Below are 21,807 nucleotides of genomic sequence, written 5' to 3' on the forward strand. Positions count from 1 at the left end.
CTCCGTTAGTCATGTCTGGATCTGTACCTGTGGGTTTGTGGCATCTGGTGTGGACCATCTTTAAAATATCCCTACATCTATTTGTATAAGTTGCAAGTGCTATGGTGGGATCTGTAGAGGTTAAGAAACATATCAACACATCCAGAGCCTGTTGTTCTATAGTCAGATTATTTGGTCAAAGAAGCTGTTATTTCGATCGCTTTTCTTTATATTGTTTAATTCCTCTGAGGCTGACTGTGTTTCCTTCTGCCTCGGTCAGGTCTCCGGAGGGGCTAGACGGTCTGCCTCCAGCTCTGCCTCCCAAGCAGCTGAGCAGGAAGACCTTGAGCCAGATCATCCAGGCCCACTCTCAACAGAGCCTCCTGGACAACCACCTCAACGAGATGTACGACGTCCCCGTCAACGCTGACAAGACAACGGTCAGTGTAGCAGCACGAGACACCAACACTGATTAAATCAGGGAAGATATCCATTCTCACATATTTGAAGGAAGATATAATGAAGACACACATTAACCGTACAGTCAGGACACAGTAGCTGTCGTCCCCCCCCTCTCATAGCCAGCAGACAAACCCATACAAACATAAAGTCACTGGGAAATTTGGCTCTGCATTCATCATATGGCCATAACCATAACTCCAATCAAAGATTTATTTTGTCTGCAGGATATAAAGTTATATAGTTTATTTTTTGGTAAAACAGTTTAAACTCAAATTCAATTCAAAACAACTTAATTTGTCCCCAGAGGGCCAATTCATTTAACTGCCGGCTTTAACTATTAACTTGTTTTTTGGTCTGCCCACTAGTGGTCATGAATACATAATTGAATCTCTCAATATTAAGTTGTGAATGTTTAATCGAGAACATTCCAACTGAAAGCTCAGCTATAACCACCGCTGAGGAGGAGGAGGATGATATGGAAGAACCAAGGATGTGAATTTGACGTGTTTGTCTGTGTTCAGCTGAATGGAGTCGTCCCTCATGATAATTTGGTCCTAATCAAGATGAGACCCGATGAGCACGGACGATTCGGCTTCAATGTGAAGGTGAGAGCTGCGGTGTGACGCTTCCTTTGCCCCTTGGCACAAATCATCTCCATCATCCACGCTCCTTATCTGACTTGGTTCTTGTCTCTGAGTGGAAGGGTCGGTTGTGCTGTTAACATGTGTGTCTGTTTCTCCAGGGTGGAGCTGACCAGAAGATGCCTATCATCGTGTCGAGAGTAGCTCCGGGAACACCAGTAAGTCAACAAGCACCTCACATGAGTCATGAGTCAGAAGATGAGTAAATACAGTTCCTCTCCTACTCTTTATTCTCTCTGACATGTTGAGTAACAGAAAATACAGCATCACGAGGAACCTCAGCTTTAGCCTTTTTGAATCTGAAAACATTTGCTCTTTCATTAAATACATTTTACATTACGCAAAGATGTGTCACTTTCATCGATCTCACCTCCATTTGTGTCTTCCCTTCCTCTTCCACCTGTCGTCCCTCTTCCAGGCGGACCTCTGTGTGCCCCGCCTCAACGAGGGCGACCAGGTGGTCCTGATCAACGGGCGGGACATCTCCGACCACACCCACGACCAGGTGGTCATGTTCATCAAGGCCAGCTGTGAGAGCCACTCTGGGGAGCTCATCCTATTGGTCAGACCAAACTGTGAGTTGATCCCATTGGTTGGGTCTGCTGTGGACTGTTGTAACGCTGCCGTCAAATGGAAAGTCTCAGATGAACATCACAACATCATTACACAACTGCATTAACTCGTACATGAACAACATCAGAGTTCTCTCAAAGCTCAGAGTTCACGAGTTGCAACGTGTTTGCTGACAATCTGAGAAATAGCAGTTTTTGTTATTTTCGTTTAATGGTTTCATAAGTTGATATATAAATAAATATAGCTACCAGATGTAGATATTCAGTCACAACTCATTTCTATGAAAAAGCTAGTTTCTTTGGCGCAACCTGTTTTTTAATTTAGCCATGCATGAATCTCCACTTAGTAAATATCGGGCTAACGTACAGACAGCCGCTGCAGCTTCACGTCTGATCACAAGCTTTGCCTCTGCTCCTGCTTTTCCCCTCGGGCGACTCACTCTCACTTGTAGATTGCAAGTGAGATTTATGAATTTGTACGCGTTGCTTTCTGTATATTTCAGCTCTATATGTGTGTGTGTGTGCACCGTGTAGGAAGAGGGCTGTGAAGCATTAGCAGAGCAGAGAGGGAGAGCTTTTTAAGATGATGAAACATGGAAATTCTTGGTATTTTAAGTGGGTCAAAGAGGGATTTGTGCATTTTATCCTGTATTACATCAAAGCTGATATAAGATGGCGTCAATGTAAGGAGCGCCAGAGAATTCACAGGGTTTGATTTGTCCGTTATTAGCTCACATTGGTTAGGGTTAGGCAATGACATATTGTGGTGTTGCAGTGTGTTGGCTTTTTTTCATTTTTAAATACTTAAAGATAAATAAGTCCCCTGAGGCCTCCAGTCGCACAAAGAGCCACGTGTGTGTAATCTGTGACACATGTCCTCCCCTGTCCCGTGCAGCCATCTATGACGTGGTGGAGGAGAAGGCGGATTCGGAGCCAGATTTCCAGTACATCCCTGAGAAGACCCCTCAGGACCCCACCCAGCTCGACCAGCATGCTCTGAGGGACTCCATGGTAGCACTGAAGGACGGCCTGAGCGGTGGAGCCATACTGGCCCAGTTTGATGTGAGGAGAATGACACAGAGATAAATTCACACTCACTCAGACGCACACACACGTTAGTGGAGGTGCAGGTTGGACTTTTTGATTGATTGCTGGTGGATTACTTCAAGTACTTTACTCTCTTCCTCCACATCCCCCCAAAAAACCCTCCCGTCTGTTATCACTATCACTCGACAGCTTCCTGTTTAACTGTGCTATTAGCAGAGAGGAATGTTAAATACAAACACACACACACACACACACACACACATGTCTAAATGGTCAGTGCATACTTTACTTCATACACATGAAAACTTGAATATCGCACAAGTAAATTGTAGAAAAATCCATTCCATCACCGAAGATGGTCTGTATTCTTAATAATAGTTTTTTTTTTTCATGCCACAACTATGATACTATAATATAAATCTGTATTTTGTTTCACTTACAGCAACTGTACAGGAAGAGGCCGGGGATGACAATGCTGTGTGCCAAATTACCTCAGAACGTTTCCAAAAACCGCTACAGAGACATCTCTCCTTGTACGTGACTACACACATTTATTTGTGTTGCGTTGTGTGTTTAAAGTGTACCAATGTTAACCGCTCAACCGCCCTTCTCAACTTCTCCCCTCTTCACCCCTCTTCTCTCCTGTCAGACGATGCCACCCGGGTCATTCTGAAAAACGCAGATGACTACATCAATGCAAATTACATCAATGTGAGTTTGGTTTCCTCCTCACTTCTCTCTTTCATCGTTTCATCGGTGCCTCTGCGATTTGCTCGTTGGAGACGTGGTGGGTGGGTGGTCTGTTTTGCCAACCATCCGAACACATGTTAATACACTCGTGGGCTTTTTACTGGTGAATGAATTAGCCACAGTAGGAGTATGAGCAACGTGACATTGTACTTTAATGTTTTTCTCTGCTTTAGAGTAATCTAGATGCTCGTCTTTTTAAGAACAGCAACCTGTGGATGTTGATTGGAAATAATTATATGAAAAAAGAAAATTGATTTAATTTTTTAATTTCTATTCGCTGTGCATGTGAAGATCTGAGGTATTAGTTGTAGAAACTGGTGGTATTGATGAAAGTTGAAACTCAATCTGATGGTTTTCGTTTCTTGAACTTATCCACAAGATGAAAACTCACCTGATTCAATTTTTTATGCTAACAAAAAGTGTAATTGAACATTTACTATCATCTAAATTTCCCATCAGCCTGTTAATGGCTTATATTAATGGATGAATTTAAACAGGAGATGAACTGCTGTTAACTTACCTTCAGAGTTCTGAAGTTGTAAAGAGAATTTTCAGCCAACTTTTTAATGCATTTATTAAAAAAAGGAAGGTAATTGAGCTCCCTGCACTGATGAGAGCACTCAAATCCCATATTATGAATAGAACAGAAGAAGAAGCTGTAAAGTGAGATCCTTGCGATGTGCTACCTCAGTGTCCTGATCTCTGTGACTCTCTTCGGCAGATGGAGATTCCAGCCTCCAGTTTGATAAACCGCTACATAGCATGCCAGGGCCCACTGCCCAACACCTGCCCTGACTTCTGGCAAATGACCTGGGAACAAGGCTCATCCATGGTGGTCATGCTGACTACGCAGGTCGAGAGGGGACGGGTACGTTGACATTTTCTTCCAACACAGGACTGGAAACCATGTATGGACGGCAGCGTGTCATTTCTAATGATACAAACACCTTTTATTGAACACCTTATATATATACGGTGAATTCTGTGTGCACATAGAGGACGAAGTCTGAGCAGCACATCAGCAAGGCAACACTCTGTGTCTGATGCGTTCAGGCATTGAATTAAGTTGTAGGTCATCCTAGTTTTTATGCAGGGCTCAGAGCCCATTATACAATCACTGTATTACACAAATGCAATGCAGAAAAAAAGACTGAGTTTTGAAAAATTCGCTTTCGGTGGTGCATGCAGGTTTATGGCGCAAGTTAAAACGTGTTTGGCGGTGTGTGTAGGATGGATTGATTTTTTTAAAAGACAAAAGAAACTTTTAAATGAAGCTCTCCTGATGGAAACCAGGCTTTTATCTCAATATATGGAAATCCGTTGTTCTGAACCTGAGTGAAGCTGTTTGGTGTCATAACAATGCAAACAAAGCGTAATCCAGCCACAAAGTTAAGGAAACATTGGATTAAAGACTCAAGAATCGAGATTCTAAACTTGATTGTCCAGTGATTTTTCATTTGTTAATGGTACAAAGAAGATCCCAATACAATTTCTCCTCTCTTGCGATAGAAGAGCATAAGGGGGATAAAACATTTCTAAACCACTCATCCGTAGACAAAAGGATCCTCAACCTTTGGATCTAACATATTTTATTCATTTTAATGTGAATTTTCAAATAAAATAATAATGTTTAGACTGGCTGGACTGAATATTTAAAAATGTTACATAGAAATCATGGGTTGAGTGACAAGACATTTGAGGTTTTGTGTGACTCCAGATACACTGAAGACATTGACCATGCTTTAAACGTGAGTATTAAATATAATAGGTGGTTAAGTGACCTGAGTGAAGAGATGTCATTCTGGAGTAAAGAGAATAACAGTGGTGACTGACTTAATGAAATGCTGAGTTCTAAACGTAATGACTCTGTGTTTAAAGGTAAAGTGTCATCAGTACTGGCCCAACCCCGACAGCACCACCACCTACGGAAACTTCACAGTCACGTGTCACAACGAGGAGGGCAACTCCGCCTTCCTGGTCCGAGAGATGACTCTTACCAACACGGAGGTAATCACAAACACACAAACACACACAGTCACCTGCGTCTACAATCATAATATCCGGGGGGAGGGAAGAAGGGGAGAAAGACGAGGGGAGGAGCAGAGGAGGGAGGAGGAGGCAGTGATTGGGCGACCAGGGCAGGTTAGGACAGGAAAGAGAAGGAGCCGGGGTCCAATCACACGAGAGGCACGGGGGAGTCTCGGGGGAAAGGATGAGCCGCCGAGGGCCCCCTGGAGGAGGTGTGTTGCCATAGTGAGCGATGTGGGCTGTTCTTTTTCTGGCTCCCGCTGCTCACATGCGGGCCACGTACTGGGATCCGGGTTGCCAAGACAACCCAACCAACCCAGTCAGTCAGTCACACACCGCTGAGATGCAGCCGGGAAAGTGCAAGAGAAACACAACAGAGAGTGGGACAGGGATAGTTGTGAAAGGCAGAAAAGGCAGAGTGTGTGTTTGATGCTCTCAGTCGTTCTTTCATGTTGTTCCCTCGACACTGACGGCGCATACATTTGTTTTTGGGGATTACAAACAGCTAAATTCATCTTTGTGTGTCAGTTTGTACATCTAAAAAATACCAGCTCGTTATAAATGAACATACACAACAGTATGAAGTGTTGGTGCTGCTGCCTCATGATGTGCGTCCTGTGTTTCCTCATTACGTCCCCGCGTGTTGCCCTTGCATCCCGACCTTTTGAGTTTACGACTATTTGACGAGCCAATTAGCATTCTCCTCTGCCTGTGAGCGTTGCTATGGAGATAGATGTGTTGCCATGGCGATGCAGCACGGCAGTATATTAAAGAGGGGGAACTTTGGTCAGAAGTTGTGTGTGTGTGTGTGTGTGTGTTTGTGTGTTCACAGCATGTTGTTCCTATTTGGTTTAAATATCGTCAAAACCCCTTTTTCTCAGTTGTTCTACATCTTGTCAGATTTCTTCTTCTCTTATTTTGGATTGAACACAAGAGGAAGTGTGCCTCGTCTTTATTCCCTGAAATATTAATATATCAGTTTCTGGGGTTTCCTGAAATGGGAAGCAGGGACGTGAATCACCAAGTGGTCCAGCAGCGTGGAAAGAATAAAGTCACTGTTTGTTATTCACACAACCGGTTTTATAACGTGGTCAAAGGCCATAATCACACAAACAAGGTGCCGTGCCGCCTCCTCCCTGAGAAACGGAGCTCAATGAAACAAGCCGGGAGGTCGCCCACGTGAAATACAGTGTTAGAACAGTCAACTCCCTCATATGATTAGGTCTTGACTGAGGCAGCAGAATATCCTCAGTTTGTTTTCGAGGCCTTGGATTGTTGAGGTGAGGGGTGATGGGTGGGTGGAGCCTTCAGGAGGCAGGAGGCAACGTGTACAGCTGTGGAGAAACACCTGGTTCTGTTTATCCACCTCGGCCCTTATCGCCAGCAGCTCTCAAATCTCATCGACATTATCTTCGGTGTCTTCTGTCTGACTCCTGTTTTTCATCCTGGGATATTTGAATTCTTAGTTTTTTTGTTTTGCATCTGTTGCGTGTGAGAAACGTTGTCAACACGCCCACTTGCTCGTTCCTGATAACCCAAGCAGCTGACTTGAAACTTCACGTTGTCACTTACAACACCTCTGGATGACTTCAGGATATTATCCAGAGTTCAGTGTGGTTAAGCAACTTGAGCTAGAAGTGCATGAAAATGAAAATTGAAGTCTTTGGATTTCTCCGTCTGTGTGTGTGTGAGCAGAGCGAGGAGGAGAGGGAGCTGACTCAGATCCAGTACCTGGCCTGGCCTGACCACGGCGTCCCCGATGATTCCACTGACTTCCTGGACTTCGTGTCGCTGGTGCGGACTAAACGTGCTGGACAGGACCAGCCCATGGTCGTGCACTGCAGGTACAGTGAAGTCCTTCTGTCCATTAGGTTATTAGATACAACACAAAGAAACTCAGATTCTCTTCCTCCGCAATCTCTCACTAAGTTCCAACTAAACTTCCATTTCTGTCCCAGTGCTGGAATCGGTCGGACGGGGGTTCTCATCACCATGGAGACGGCATTGTGTCTAATGGAGTGCGGTCAACCAGTGTACCCAGTAGACATCGTCAGGACTATGAGAGACCAGAGGGCCATGATGATACAAACACCGGTATGTAGACACAACTGTTTGTGTGTCCGGCTGCTCTCAGTCACACTTCACACACACCGGCTTCACATCATCTCTCGTTCTCTCTCTCTCTTTCGACAGAGTCAGTACCGCTTTGTGTGCGAGGCCATCCTGAAGGTCTACGAGGAAGGTCTGGTCAAACCACTCATGACCGCCGTCTACCTGCAGAGAGAGAGGGTGACTGACGAGAGGGGGGGGGAGCAGCAGAGAGCGGCGGAGGAGATGGACGAGACGGCGGCGACGGAGGAGGACGAGGCGGCCGGGGTGGAGCTGCTGGAGGGAGAGCTGGACGAAGAGGACGACGATGACGAGGAGGTGGAGGTGCTGGACGTGGGTGAAGTGACAGAGGATGGGGAGGAGGAGGAGGAGGAGGAAGAGGAGGAGGAATTGGAGGAGCCGAGCGTTGCGAGCGCCACCAGCGTGACCAGCGAGACCAGCGCGAACCCTGACGCCTATCCTGCTAACCTGTGACGTTCTGACCTCCAGGGGGCGCCAGGGGGTCACCAGGCGTGCAGGTGGTCGGAGTGGAGAACAAAAAGCACTGTTGCACTTTATGCTGATTTAAAATGAACAACAACAACAACAAAAAAAAGGACAAACAAACAAAACGTGAAAATCATGGACATGTTAGAATTTTTAAAAAAAGAAATCCAGCTGTGTTGACTAGGTACCATTAGGGAATATTGTCTGTTCAGGGTATGGAAAAAAAAAAGTAAACAAAGAACGAGAAGGTAAAAGTACGATAGAGTAAAATGTGGACGGGGAGTTGCTGTAGTGCCATAAGTATGAAGGGGAAGGGCCGCCCCCCCCCCATGGATGGAAGCCCCCCCCCCCCTGCCCGTTTCTCCTCTTTCATTTGTTCCTCAAGGGTCGCCCTGTCCCCTTCTCAGCGAGTCTGCCAGACGGACCTGCCTTTTTTTTTTAGTGTCCTTTTAGCTGATGAAGAGATATACCTTATCTTTTGTTCTTCAGAAAGAGTATTTATTGTGTTTTAGTTTGTGTCAAACCCTGTCCACTGAACAAAAAAAGTTGTATGTTTTGTTTGTACGAGTCTACGGCTTCACGCTTTTTCCTGATTAAATCTTAGGTAGTAAAGTGATTCCTCTTCTTCTAACTACTTTATTTTTACTTTTTTTGTGGAGAAAAAACAACAGTGATTTAATTTATTGTACTATTGTTTTTTTTTTAAGCTTTCTCTGTTCTTAGTTTCGGACGGACCTCGTTTCTCACCTCTCGTGGGGCCGAGTCAGATCCCTGGTTCGCTTTGTGCTGTGTTTCGAGCGGACTGCCTCGCGTGTGCTCTGAAGTGGCCGGTGTTTGATGCGGTGAGGAGTAGAGCTGGTTTACAATCCTCAGGGCCCGTGTCTCCTGGGTGCCTCTGAGCCGGACATCTTTCAAATTTTGAGCATCGATTGTTTACTTCATGATATCTAAGATTGAACCTCTTTGGTGTTAACACAAGATGGTGTCTCCCAGAGAGAGAGGCCCCAGCAGACACGTGGTCGCACTGAGATACAATCTAAGCTATTTTCCTGATTAAGCTAAGAAACGATGCTGAGGTCAGTTCTTTCTTCAAAATCCATCCCCAGAGTTTTCTTGGTGGAGCTGACAGGGAACTGATCTCAACCTTTTGTGTGGCAGAACCTGAAACCTTAGCGGCTCCCTCCATTGGCCTCCCCTTCCTTTTTTTATTTTTCCACATTCAGAAACCATGACTTTTGAAACCTGTAGAGCGGAGCAAACCCACAGACCTGCTCCCGCTGATGACTCACTGCTCTCTACGAGCCATTGTCATTAAACCCAGTGAGACTAACTATTTGTTTAATGTCCCAATGGAGTACAGTTTTTTGCTAGGCTCCACTGGGGGGGGGGGGGGGGGGTGAGGTCAACGTGGCGGAGCTCACAACCGAATCTGATCTCAACGTTTGTGTGTGTGTGTGTGTGTGTGTGCCACGGAACAGTGGACGGTTCAAAGAAGCAGCACAAACGGATCAGTTACCCAGTACTTTGATTTTAAATACTGATCTTTCACAGTGGTACTTCATCAGTTTCAAGGTACATGTTGTTTTTAGACGAACGACGTGTTATGATTGATAAGTGACGACTTGTATTTCTAATTCACAGAACCCAGCATCCAGTTGCTCGTTGAGTCTTTTTCTTAATCGTCTTAGGACGGGTTGAGCTGTCAATGTGTTTTAACGAGATGGATTGGAGTTTGAGCCTCTTGATAACTGGAGATATTTTTTCTTATCCACTGCTTCAGTTCCTGCTGTCATTGGCTCCTACAATGGACTCTGCTGGAAAAACCTACTGCTGTGTGAGTGTGCGCGTGTGTGTGTGTGTGTGTGTGTGTGCGTGTGAGTGCGTATTCAACCTCTCCCTCTCTTTCTCTGCCATTCATGAAATATAGTTTATCCGCTGTCTGGTCTACGCCTGCTTGTTCGTTAACTGGAATGAAAGGTTGTGCCATAAAGCCATAAACCTAAACTAAACCTGATCTCAAGTTTTTTAAGAGCCTCGGCGAAGAGTCATATCTTGTTTGAGCCTAAATTTCAAAACTGTGCTCGTACCTCCCCCCCTTTTTAAACCAGCTGAGTCCTGCTTCTGCCACAAGTCGAGGTGGGAACAAGAGCATCTAAAGCTGCTTTCCCTCTATTTTCAAAAAGAATCCTCTCCTGTATTGCGACACTCTCCAAAAAACAAAAACTCCCCCTCGGTCAACATCAGTCATTTTTGCACAGCCCACTCAACATCCACGGTCCATTCTTCTCATTGTGTACCGTCCCCCCCCCCCCACGCCCCCCAGATGCCACTCTCTCTGTTTTTGGATCATTATACACGGATCCCACTCTCTGCACGGCCTCCAGGCGAGTGACACATCTGAGCAGATGAGCACGGGGTACAGTAGAAGCAGTTTCAAGCAGCTCGTCTTCCACAGGAGGACAAGCTGAGGCTAATGGCTAAATAACTGGTTCTTCATCGCAGATCGCTACGTGCCAGAGCTTTTAATCGAAAGAACAAAAACAAAAAAAAAACGATTTGGCCTCTAGTGGCTCAATTCCATCAGTTGTTTTTTTTTTGTTGGTACCCGGAGACTGGGCTGATCGAATCAGAATCAATCCACTCTTCAGTTACAGCTCAGAAGAATTGGCACCGCAGTGAAAAAGTTCTTAATGGATGAGTCGGGGCGGCTAGATTTTCCATCTGCACAAAATGTCCAACAATGAGGCGTCTGTGTTCAAGGTGTTTGGATGTTGACTCATCCTCGGTACTGTCTGTGCGTTTAGGGTACTGATCAAATGTAGTTTTGGAGGGTACCGGACACGGGAAGGGCTCGGTTGGGTTAGTTGTATTTTTGTAAAGATGAAAAAAACAAACAGTTCTAGTCGGGTAGGGAAAGGACAGCACTTTGTAGGAGGCTAAGTGGCAGGTAGTGCTACTGAAATAAACCAGAAAAAATTACAAAAAAGTTGGAGACATAAAGCATTGTTAAAATGAGTTGTTGATGAGTTTTTTTTTTTCTTTTAATTTATCATTTTTCTTTTGTTTTGAAAATAAAGACACCTGTAGGGAAGCAGTAAAAGAACTCCTAACTACACAGTGCCACTTGTTAATTTTGTGTAAATAATACTAGATGTAAATACAATGTTGTATATGAAAAAAAAATCTTTAAAATAAAAGGGAAAATCATTTGTGAGCAGAAAGAATTTTTTTTTTATTTGATTTTTGGATTTTGTTTTTTCTCCCCATCTCCCTTTTTGAATGATTCAAATGTGACACAAAATGCTGTGTGTTTGAAGACTGCTATTTCAAAACAATCTTCTGTTTTATTTGAAACAATCTATAACAGCGAGTGTATATATAATGGAACACAGAATAATGAGAAATGTTTTACCGTATTATACCTTTGGTTTAACTCCTTACCTGTGTCATAAAATCCTTTGTCCTCAGTTGCTTGTTTCTTTCTGCTATTATGATTTAACGGCGCTTTGGACATGTCTATAAGCTTGATTGTGAACAATTAAAGCTTGTCTGTCAAAGCATGGAGACGTGGCCTCAGATCACCTTGCTTCTCCACACTGAAAAAGTGAGGTTGGGCAATGTTGCCGAGCGCAGGAGAGACGCAGCCCAGCTGAGAAGCTTGTGAAGAATCACCTGGGTTTACTTTTTTCTAATTGTGTGGTTTTAACATCGAGAGAAGATAGTATATAAATGAGTTAACTAAAATTTTACATTACTGAAACAACAGCCTCTGAAGAAAAATTACAAACCCACCGAGACAAGGAAGCAACAAAAGGAAATGGAAGAGTTGTAGAGAAGTTCTTGCAAAAATTTGATTTCTAGGGGTAATTGCTGAATAAATATCTTCCCCTCCGTGTTGCATGTAATTCACCCTTCAGGATGTATTGAAATGTACGAGGATTTGATAGAATTAAGTATTATTACACAGTACAGCTGGGTAATATACTCACATGAAGTAGCCTCACTGTATTTTGAGTAAATTACTAGTGTAAGCACATTTTTAACATTAATAGTATGAAAAAAATAACACTTCTATAGCACTTTGTAACTTTAAGAAAAGTGCTATACAAATAATAATTACATAATGAATATACATTTTAATAAAGTGATTAATAGTGATTTTAAAAGAACGTTTTAAGAAGGATTTTAAGTTGTACAGATATGACCTTTCTTATATGTTTAGGCAGTAAAGTGACATTTTGGTAACAGTTTTTGATTTATTGTTGACAACGCTTTAAATTTGCTTAGATTTAAAGGCATAGATATATTTTTTCATGAAATAAAATATTGAACTGAATAAATGATAAACATAAATTTTAAACCTCAGGTAGCAACTTGTGAGGGTTCCCTCTCCAGGACGGACAGAAGTGCAATAGATGAACGCGTCAACAAAAACATTGATTGAAGGAAACTTACTTGGAATACATATATTTGATTAAATATATATGCATTTAAATAAATATTTGTGCATTTGTACACACACTGTTATTGAACTCAAAACCCCAGTTTGGCTCTGGCAACATTTGCCAAATAATTATTCCCAAACTCACCAGAGGGGAGTGCTGTTGTCAAGTGATCATGTTCGCGTAGTGTGATTGAAATTTCTAAAAATATTAATACAATGGCCACTTTTATTTACTTTTGAAGATTTAAATCAAATCAAACAACATTGAATTAATGTATAATTATGAATAAACTTGGCTTTATATGTGTGATTGGAGCCTTTATACGTGCGGATAACAAATTACAATAATCATTAAAATGATAATATTAGCAGCTAATGTAAAAAATAACACACAAAAAACATGTGGTGTTTTTCCTGATTTAGAAAAAGATAGTAAGTTCACGCCAACCCTTAAAAACGTGTCTCTTTAAAATATGCTAATGAGGTTGTGTTAAGGGGGGGCTTTGCGGTGAGGTCACATCCGGTGCAGAGCTCCGCCCCCTACTTGTTGTCGGGAGGAAATGACCCCGCAGCGGTGACGAGCAGCATCGAACACGAGAAACAGGGTCGCGAGCGCACTTCGCACAACATGGAGGCGTCCCGGCTCGGTGCTTAGCTCCCGTGATGGTTTCCCGGTGAACTGGTGCGAGCACGACGCGGTAAGTAGCCGCTCATCCTAACCCTAACCCGCAGCAAGTGTCCGTCCTATTATCCAGCGCCCGGGAGCTGAAGGCGGCGTTTGTTTTGCCGAGCAGGGGACACCCCAGCACAGGCGGAGTCGTAAAGTAATCGGCGCGCCCGACGCCGGAGAGCCCGTGCGACAAATCAAACGCACACCTGTTGCTTTTCTCCCTGCACCAGGTACCTCGGGCCTGGAACTTGGGAAAAGAAGCTAATTGTCGTGTTGTGAAGTTTGTTCTTATATCGCCGCAGTTGTGTTGCGTGTTTTTGTGTGTTTGTTTGTATATTTTCACGGTTTGTGTATTTGATGTTGGCAGCGCGCTAAGCTCCGTCCATCGCCGTGCGGGGTTTTTCTATTTGATGAGAAATCAAGTTAACGTTTAAGTACCGTTATCTGACTCCTTCGGCTAATCGTGTTTACCTCGTACTTTTGATTATCAAACGTTTACTGTTAGAAAAAACTATTTAAGAGACTCGCAATTAAATTAACCAGCTGTATATTATTTATTAATTACCTTGTCCTCAGCAGAGTTACTGTGTAAAAGGTCATACACATAGTTTGCTTTGATATTTCTAACTTGTTAGCTTCTGACAGTAAACTTTAAACTTTACTGTACATCTTGTTTACCGTCACTTTAAGCACATTTCAGCTTATATATGACTGTTTACATGTTTATCAGTTTCCCAGTTATCAGGCTTATGCTTTTTGCATGGAACATGAAAAAATCTGGTTATATCCCAGTATACATGATAAATACATGTGTCCCAGTCCCTCATGGAATACTCCAGCTAGTAAGATAAGGTGTTTCAAAAAAGGGCTTGTCAGGGACACTGATATCAGAATATGAAGTTTAAATGCTTAAACACAAAAATGATAGTGAGCATAGTGTCAAATTAAATTTATAAAACATTTCTGAAGCTACATTAATTTTCAAATACTCAAGTCTTCTACTTCCTCACATGTTTCCCATCTGTCCTCCATTGCCTCACAGGTGTGGTACTGTGACCCTCCCTCTCCCCCATCATGCTGAGTTTCCTGCGCAGGACGCTGGGGCGACGCTCCATCCGGAAGCATGCAGAGAAAGCCCGGTTAAGGGAGGCTCAGCGAGCCATCACACACATCCCTGCTGCAGGGGACGCAAAGTCCATCATCACCTGCCGTGTGTCCTTACTGGACGGGACGGACGTCAGTGTCGAGCTGCCGGTAAGGAGCAATGCTGGGATTTGTACTTTTATACGCTATTAATCTTCAGGCTTTCCACAGGGTCTAAAAAAGTGTGATTAAAAAAAGAGATATTTTGTAATTTGAAATATCCAAGGACATTAATATATTACCTAGCCAGTTATGAAAATGTTCATGTCGGTTTAATTATGTCAATGTTCATTTACAGCGACCTGTGTTACAAAAAAATGTGTTTTTAAAGATAGCTTTGTGTTTGGAGGTTTATTCTCTAAATTCCCATTATCTTTAATGTGTAAAGTAGTTTGGCGAATCAGATATTCCTTCTCAGGTGTCAAACTTGAGAAAGATCTTTAAATTCTTTCATGAGGTCTTAAAAATATCTAAAAAAGTTAACACCTGCAGAAGCACGGATCATTCTCTTTTAATTTAAGTTTTTAAACCTGGCAGCAAGTGTGTTGGAAGAATAAATTGAGAGAAAGAGATGACACATGAACTTAAGCAGACATGATTTACAAGGAATGTGTCCGCTGTATAGTTTTCCGCTGTTGTTAAGAACACACAAAACAAGAAGACAGATAACAAACAGTATTCATGTGAAACCTGGAGAACAAAAGCACTGGAGGTGTAACAGTGACAATTGTGTGTCTGTGTCAGAAGAACAATCCTTTTAAGCCCATGTAGTGTTGGTGTGTGTGTGGTTGTGTTCCTGATCACCTGTAATTCCATGATCCTCTCTTGAGAACACCCATAATCACATGACCGCATCATGTGACACGTTGGTCTCATCCAGTGGACACAGAGCAGAACGTCTCTGTTCCCACCACTGACTCCCATCTGTCTATCCTTTCCTGTCCTCCACCTCTTTCTTATGCTGATCTACTTAGTTTTTTCTCTTAGATAATATCAGACTATACTTAGAGAAAACATGATTCAACTTATGATGCAATTGAGTAACTTTAATTTTAAAGTAAGGGAATAAATATTTCTCTTTATTTTCCCCTGGATTTTAATACTACACTGGGATTCCTTCTTTCCGACCCACAGCATTCCAGTGAGGCCAGCCTGGTTTCTAACTGTCCTTCTTGACTTGTCCCATCCGTAAATCTAACAGTGGGGCTTATATTCCCAGGGATCTGCTGAAAAGATCACTGTTCCTCACTATTACCATATTTCTTTTTACTGTTTAAAAGAAAAAAGCACAAAAATACACAACAACACAAGTCCTTCCTGTCAGCTCAGTATTATGTGCATAGAAAGTTCAGATTGTGTTTGTATTCTCTCTTCCGGTGGAATGTTATCTGATTGGACTGTTCTCTACCTTTTGTCTTCCTCTCACTGGCTCTTTGGTTTGTAGTCGAGCAGAAATAATCACTGGAATTTTTACAAGGCTATAAAATAATAAATAATCAACTTTATTCATATAGCACCTTTTAAAAACAGAGTTTACAAAGCGCTTTTGACAACAAAGCAAGGGAAGGAAATAAAAACTTGAACACATAAAAGCAGTAATATGGCCATAAAAATAAGTGAGTAAGTAAAATAAAAGGTAAAAAAAAACTGTAAAAACATGACATCACATAAAAGCAAGTCTATATAGGTGGGTTTTAAGAAGTGATTTCATAGGAAGTCACTGGCTCAGTGAGCCTTATCTCCTCAGGTAGGCCATTCCAAAGCCGAGGGGGCCACCTGAGGATCTAAAGCTTCGTGCAGGCACATTAGAGGTCAACAGTTCTGTGATGTAGCTTGGGGTCAGACCCTGGTGTGCTTTATAAGTGATCAGTAAAATCTTTCAAATCAATTCTAAAACTCACAGAGAGCCAATGGAGAGAAGCAAGCCTTTTTAAGACCAGTGAGAAGCCGAACTTCTGAACTAGGAGAGTGATGTTTGACTTCTGCCTGAGAGGAGGGAGTTACTGTCGTCCAGTCTAGAGAAGACTAGAGCATGAATTACTTTATCCAAGTCGGGTGTGAAAGTACGGCTTTTAGAGAAGGTTCTGATTTGTAGGAAGCAGGACTGGACTACTTCTTTAATTTGTGGTTGGGGGTTAACCCTAAACTAGGCACCAAGGCTATATTCAATGTGATTGATAGGGTTCAGTGGATTGAATGATATTATTTCTGACTTTTGAGTTGAGGAGTTGCAAGTAGTTTTGTGCCATCCAGCTGTTCAATTAGACAGTCTAGCACAGCAACTAGGCCGTCTTTGCCATATCTGTGTGTCATCTGCTGAGCAGTGGAAGCAGAAGTTGTGGCATATGAGGATTTGTCGAAGAGGAAGCATATAAATAGGTTTAATAGATAAATGAGCCTCAAATTGACCCTTGTGGTACACCACAGGTAACTTTTGTTGTAGAGGATGTGTAGTCACCATCTGGAATTATAAGTAATTAATTAAAATCAAGTTAGAGAAGAAGGAAGCTTTTGCATCTTCAACTGCAGTTTGCTTTATTAATTGTTGTTTTTTTATTACCTATTTTGCTGATGGAGTTAATCAAGTATAAATTCACTTTCCCAGTTTAAAAATCCCCAGGCATCGTGCACCTGAAGAAAGTTGTTGTATCGAGCTGGATGCATTCCAGCAGAGTTCTGGCCTTTTTGGTTTTGCTTTAAAAATGAGCTTCCTTTTGTTTTTCCCCCTCCCCCCGATATAGGTAGCTTCTGCAAACACTTGTGTCTTATCATCCAACTCTCTACGTGATAAGGAAATAAGAATAACACAGCAGTTAGGAGCCCTGCTTTGTTTAAATGTTTTACATCTTACGACAGCAGCAGCAACTATGGGAGAAATGCTAAAGAGTAAACATGACTGCTTCTGGTTTCAGTTGATAACGGGAACAGTGTGAACATTTGGTAAAAACTTCTAAAAGTGAACATTCGAAGTTGGGAAAGTCTGCAGGGAAACATAGTAGCTTCCCACTATCAGTGAATCAGCCTGACAGTCAGTGAGAAAAAGTTCTTAGAGCACAAGCTGCCAATGGTCTGACTTAGCTCTCAGTGTAGAGTACAGTTTTCTAGATATTGTGCAGTAGGTGTTATGCAAGATAAAACCCACAAACCCACTTTGGTTGTCAATTAAAAAACAGACTAGATTTCCTCCCTTTGTTGTACTTTGGTATCATGTTGTGTTGTCCTGCAGCTACAAAGATGTTGTTTCAACTTGGTGGCAGAAATGTGGATGAGCGCCACTGCTAAATGGTGCAGTTTGTTTTTAGTTTTCTATGTGTTGAAGTGGTTGTAAATACACACAGCCACAATCGGACACTGAATAGGAGTCATTCACTCACTGTGGCTCTCCAGCTGTCGGAGTTCCTGGTATGTAAGGCCACCCAAAGCTTTCTCCCAGGGTTACCACTGTGCTGCAGCATCCATGTCCACACATCAATCCACACAGACCCACATTCTTTGCTTTTTATGTATTTACAGGCCTGTTTTTATTCCTCTGTCCCCCACTCACTAGCCTCTTTAGGCATTAGACACATTTACAGGAAACATCAATATTGCGATATTGTCCTGATTAAGAAAATAGTCTGGATAAGACACTGTGATGTAAACAGCATTACCGTAATCCAAATAAGGTAATTCTCGGAATACACAATAATCAAATTAAGACATTACCTCAGTCGCAGTACGAAGACATGTATACGTCCTAATCACATTAAAATGTCCTATTTGAGTTTTCACAGCACTTTGTTACATCAGTATAAACCAGTTAACTAACTACTTAACAACACATGTCCTGTTGAGTGTGAACAGGTATTTGAATGTAAAGCTTACATGTTATAATCAGACTCTGCCGCGTAACATGTGAACAAGAATATCAATGTAATATTCTATTAGCAACTCGTGTAAACGTCATAATGAGAATATCTTATTGCGAATATGGTCAGAGGTCTGAATATTGCTGTCCATGTAAATGTATACGCCGTCACCTCCTTCATTTTCTCTCGTTGATGGATTTGTTGCCCTTAAAAAAGGGGGAAGCGCGTGCTTTATTTATTTATACATAAAGATTCAACATTTTCCTTTCTTTACCTAATAAGAGTATAACTTTAAAATAAATTGATATAATGTATTTAAGCTAACCCTTTATGGAACTGATATCATTATTGTAAGGCCTGGTTCAGGTTAAACCTTTTGAAAAGCAAATGCATGCAGAGGATAATTGACACAATGTTGTTTTTTGGTCATTTAGTTTGTGATCTAGTTTTAGTTTTGAACAATATTATAACGTTTCACCTGTGGGACTTTCCTATGTGAAATATTGCCAGTTTGTGAACCTTGCATCTTGTATCTCGCTCTGGCTAAACACCACATTGCCGGAAATCTCTTCTTCTTTACCTCTTTAAAAGAAGTTTCTTGCTGTTGGCAGTAAAACACAACTGCTGTTTTGGAATGGTGAAGAAGAAGAAGGGACTTCTGGGAAAAGAAGATTGCAGTTTTAATTAAGTGAAACTAATATACTTTCAAGACACCGGATCTGATCTGTCAGAGGAGAGTCAAGTAAAAGAAATATCCACCCAACTGAATCCTTCTTTCTCTTAAAATCCCTGAGCCCTCTACCGTTTTGGAATGGTGTGATGAGGCCTTGCTTTAATTGATGTGTTAGAACACAGGCTGTTCGGTTGACTACAGATAAGGGAATCAGCTCAATTGTAACATTAACATTACAACACTGTCTGAGAGAGAGAGAGAGAGAGAGCTCTGTCCTCAAAGGCAGGTGGAACGACTGCAAACAGCCAAACAATACTGCAAGAACTATAAAACACACACACACACTCACAAACACACACAATGAGTCCTTTGTACTCTCTCTCCCTGGGTACCGTCGGGGTGCGGTATGCCTCCTCAGCAATGCCAGCTAGCATGGGGCCAGCCTCCCTACTCTGCCCAGCAGCTCTCTTGGGGTGGGCATGTGTTTGTGTGTGTTTGTGTGTTTGTGTGTGTGTGTGTGTGTGTGTGTGTGTCTGAGGAGACCTAGGGAAACGTCAAGGGCACCTGTGGTCTCCTCCCTTTACTCAACCATGTTTTTGCTTCTTTTCAGACACTACATATTCAACGTAGTTTGTTTCTGAATGATTTCTCTATAAACCAAATTGAAATGTTAGTTTTCATTCACCTGACAGTACGTGAATGGCGTGACTGGTTTTTATTCATGTTTCTCTGGTCCTGCTTCAGTGTTTCACTGGTTACCTGTTACCCTCAGCAGGCCTCTCACTTGATTGATAGATGAGAGAAAATAAAGTCCTGTGAAAAAGTGAATATTCTATTTGTTTGCAGCTGTAGTACGTTTGTTGAAGAGTATAACTTCTGCTGTATATTTGGTTAATGTACAACCAAATAGTTAAGGATTTCAATTTTTTAGGGGGGTGAATAACAGCTGCTGGCTGATCTTGGACTGCACCTTTTTCACAAAGCCAGATGATCACATGATGTGTTCAGCCACCCCACTCCCCCCCCCCCCCCACCCCTGCTCCTGGGCGTCTGGGGCACTTCAACCCCAGTTACTGTGGCAACCCTGTCGCTGTGCCTCATGGTGGGGTTTAGAAGTCGTGTGTGTCTGTGTGTGTGTGTGTGTGTGTTGATGTGTGTGTGTGAGAGGGAGATCTCCCAGTTCCAGGCCGAGAACAGGCAGTAACTGGTACGGCCTTGTCAGAAAGGGCAACACCTATTCACAGACTTCATGTTAATATTTTCTTGTCTCAATTCAAATCCATAAAAACACAAATCAGAAACTCCAAACAGTATTTTGGAGCGGGTCAACAGAGAAAGCTCAAACCACTTTGAAAGGAACTTTTTTTCTTGTGAACTTCTGTATAAGTCTGTATATTTAAATTAAATTAATCAAAAAAGTAATCAACAGATAAATTGACATGAATCTGTTTCGTTAGTTAACAGAACAGAAATCATCAAGATTGCAAATGTACTAGATTTATTTATCCAATGAACTTTCTGGATATTAATCTCTCCGAAGAATGTTAAGCATCTAAAACTGTAAACATGATGAACATTCTTTTGTTGTGATGTAACCGGTTTTGGATGCCATTTGCTTTACGACCACAGATGGTTGATATATTAACCAACCTGAGAATCATCTCAACTTCCTCACCAAGTTATTTGTGTTGACAATGCATGACTGTGAATTTTCCTTTTAATATCTCCAGTTCAAACTGTGTTTTTGTCCACGACTCTGGAGGCAATTTGTTTGTTTGTATGTTTCTCTGCTCAGAAAAAAGCCAAAGGTGAGGAGCTGTTTGACCAGATCATGTATCATCTGGACATCGTAGAGAAAGACTACTTCGGACTGCGCTTCATGGACTCTGCACAAGTGCCGGTAAGACTGGAGATGCAGTGTTGTTACCCTATACTCTTTATTTTTCATGCCATAGTATGTTGGGTTGAAAAGGTGAAGCCAAAGTTTTTTTGTTCCCTTGTCGTGACTGGCTACAGTATTGGTCAAAACCCTAATCTCCTCCATGTTAGTTTAATTGCTAATTTTTTCTCGTAAGTTTAATTTTAATTTAGTTATTTGATGCTATTAAAAAAACTGTGTGAAACATCAAATACACTGTGCGCTCATCTACTTTAGGGAAATTATCTTTTTCGTTTCAGTTAAGTTATTATTGAATGCTTCACTAAGTTCTTCAGGCAGCCTCTTCTTAGCCAGACTTCAAGTGTCAGTCCACCATTCACCCACTTGGTGAGAAGCTTGAGACGGGGACTCTCCCTCTCCGTGAATGGGCTAAATGGATTGGTTATGGGAATCTTTTGGGAGTCAGGTCGTGCGCAAAGACAAAGTGTTAAAAGTCACTGGTCTGCTTCCTTCACAAGGATCCGCTGTGAAGGACGCAGGGTCAGTGGGAGTGAAGATGAAGCAGAAGGGAAGGACAAAGAGGAGAGGAGTGGAGCCAGAGAGCAAAAGAGTGGGAGAGCGTATGAAGTCCGAGAGAGAGAGAGAGGGCTGAAATAAGGAATGTGGGGGAGAGTAGACTAGAGTGTGCGTTTTCCTCTGTTATCTTTTTCTAACTTAGACACACACACACACACACACACACAACCACCCCTGACTCTCCTTGACATTGTTCATGCCTCATAGAACCAGAACCAAGAAGAATTACTGTGTGTGTGTATATCTGCACACGCCTTCCAGGACCTTCCTTTTCATTAACTGAACAAAAAATTATATCATTTTCTTTTTTTGTACTAAACCTTGAATATGAAGATGCTGTGTTTTCTTGGGCAGACATGTACATATATATATATATATATATATATATATATATATATATATATATATATATATTAAATGATGACCGACTTGCCATAATAATTGAATACTTTGGATATTAAACTCCATCTCTCTGTAGATATTGTACTTTTTTAATTATT

General features: G+C 42.1%; 2 protein-coding genes across 6 annotated transcripts in view; both read left to right on the top strand.

Annotated features, from left to right (window-relative positions):
- ptpn4a (protein tyrosine phosphatase non-receptor type 4a) overlaps nt 1-11,541 on the top strand; it is a 54,823-nt gene extending 43,282 nt beyond the window's left edge. For both annotated transcript variants that reach the window (XM_062402529.1, XM_062402530.1), the window contains exons 16-27: nt 260-419; nt 963-1,046; nt 1,184-1,240; nt 1,501-1,657; nt 2,550-2,716; nt 3,144-3,234; nt 3,351-3,412; nt 4,173-4,319; nt 5,330-5,458; nt 7,175-7,323; nt 7,438-7,573; nt 7,673-11,541. In XM_062402529.1, coding sequence (XP_062258513.1) covers nt 260-419; nt 963-1,046; nt 1,184-1,240; nt 1,501-1,657; nt 2,550-2,716; nt 3,144-3,234; nt 3,351-3,412; nt 4,173-4,319; nt 5,330-5,458; nt 7,175-7,323; nt 7,438-7,573; nt 7,673-8,062 — 1,729 coding nt within the window. In that variant the 3' untranslated portion in view covers nt 8,063-11,541. The remainder of the gene's footprint in view (nt 1-259; nt 420-962; nt 1,047-1,183; nt 1,241-1,500; nt 1,658-2,549; nt 2,717-3,143; nt 3,235-3,350; nt 3,413-4,172; nt 4,320-5,329; nt 5,459-7,174; nt 7,324-7,437; nt 7,574-7,672) is intronic.
- A 1,511-nt stretch (nt 11,542-13,052) lies between these two features.
- epb41l5 (erythrocyte membrane protein band 4.1 like 5) overlaps nt 13,053-21,807 on the top strand; it is a 31,642-nt gene continuing 22,887 nt past the window's right edge. For all 4 annotated transcript variants that reach the window (XM_062401868.1, XM_062401871.1, XM_062401870.1 and 1 more), the window contains exons 1-3: nt 13,053-13,216; nt 14,231-14,442; nt 20,648-20,752. In XM_062401868.1, coding sequence (XP_062257852.1) covers nt 14,263-14,442; nt 20,648-20,752 — 285 coding nt within the window. In that variant the 5' untranslated portion in view covers nt 13,053-13,216; nt 14,231-14,262. The remainder of the gene's footprint in view (nt 13,217-14,230; nt 14,443-20,647; nt 20,753-21,807) is intronic.

Source organism: Platichthys flesus, chromosome 13 (genome assembly GCF_949316205.1).
Source record: "Platichthys flesus chromosome 13, fPlaFle2.1, whole genome shotgun sequence".
Taxonomy (NCBI): Eukaryota; Metazoa; Chordata; class Actinopteri; order Pleuronectiformes; family Pleuronectidae; genus Platichthys; species Platichthys flesus.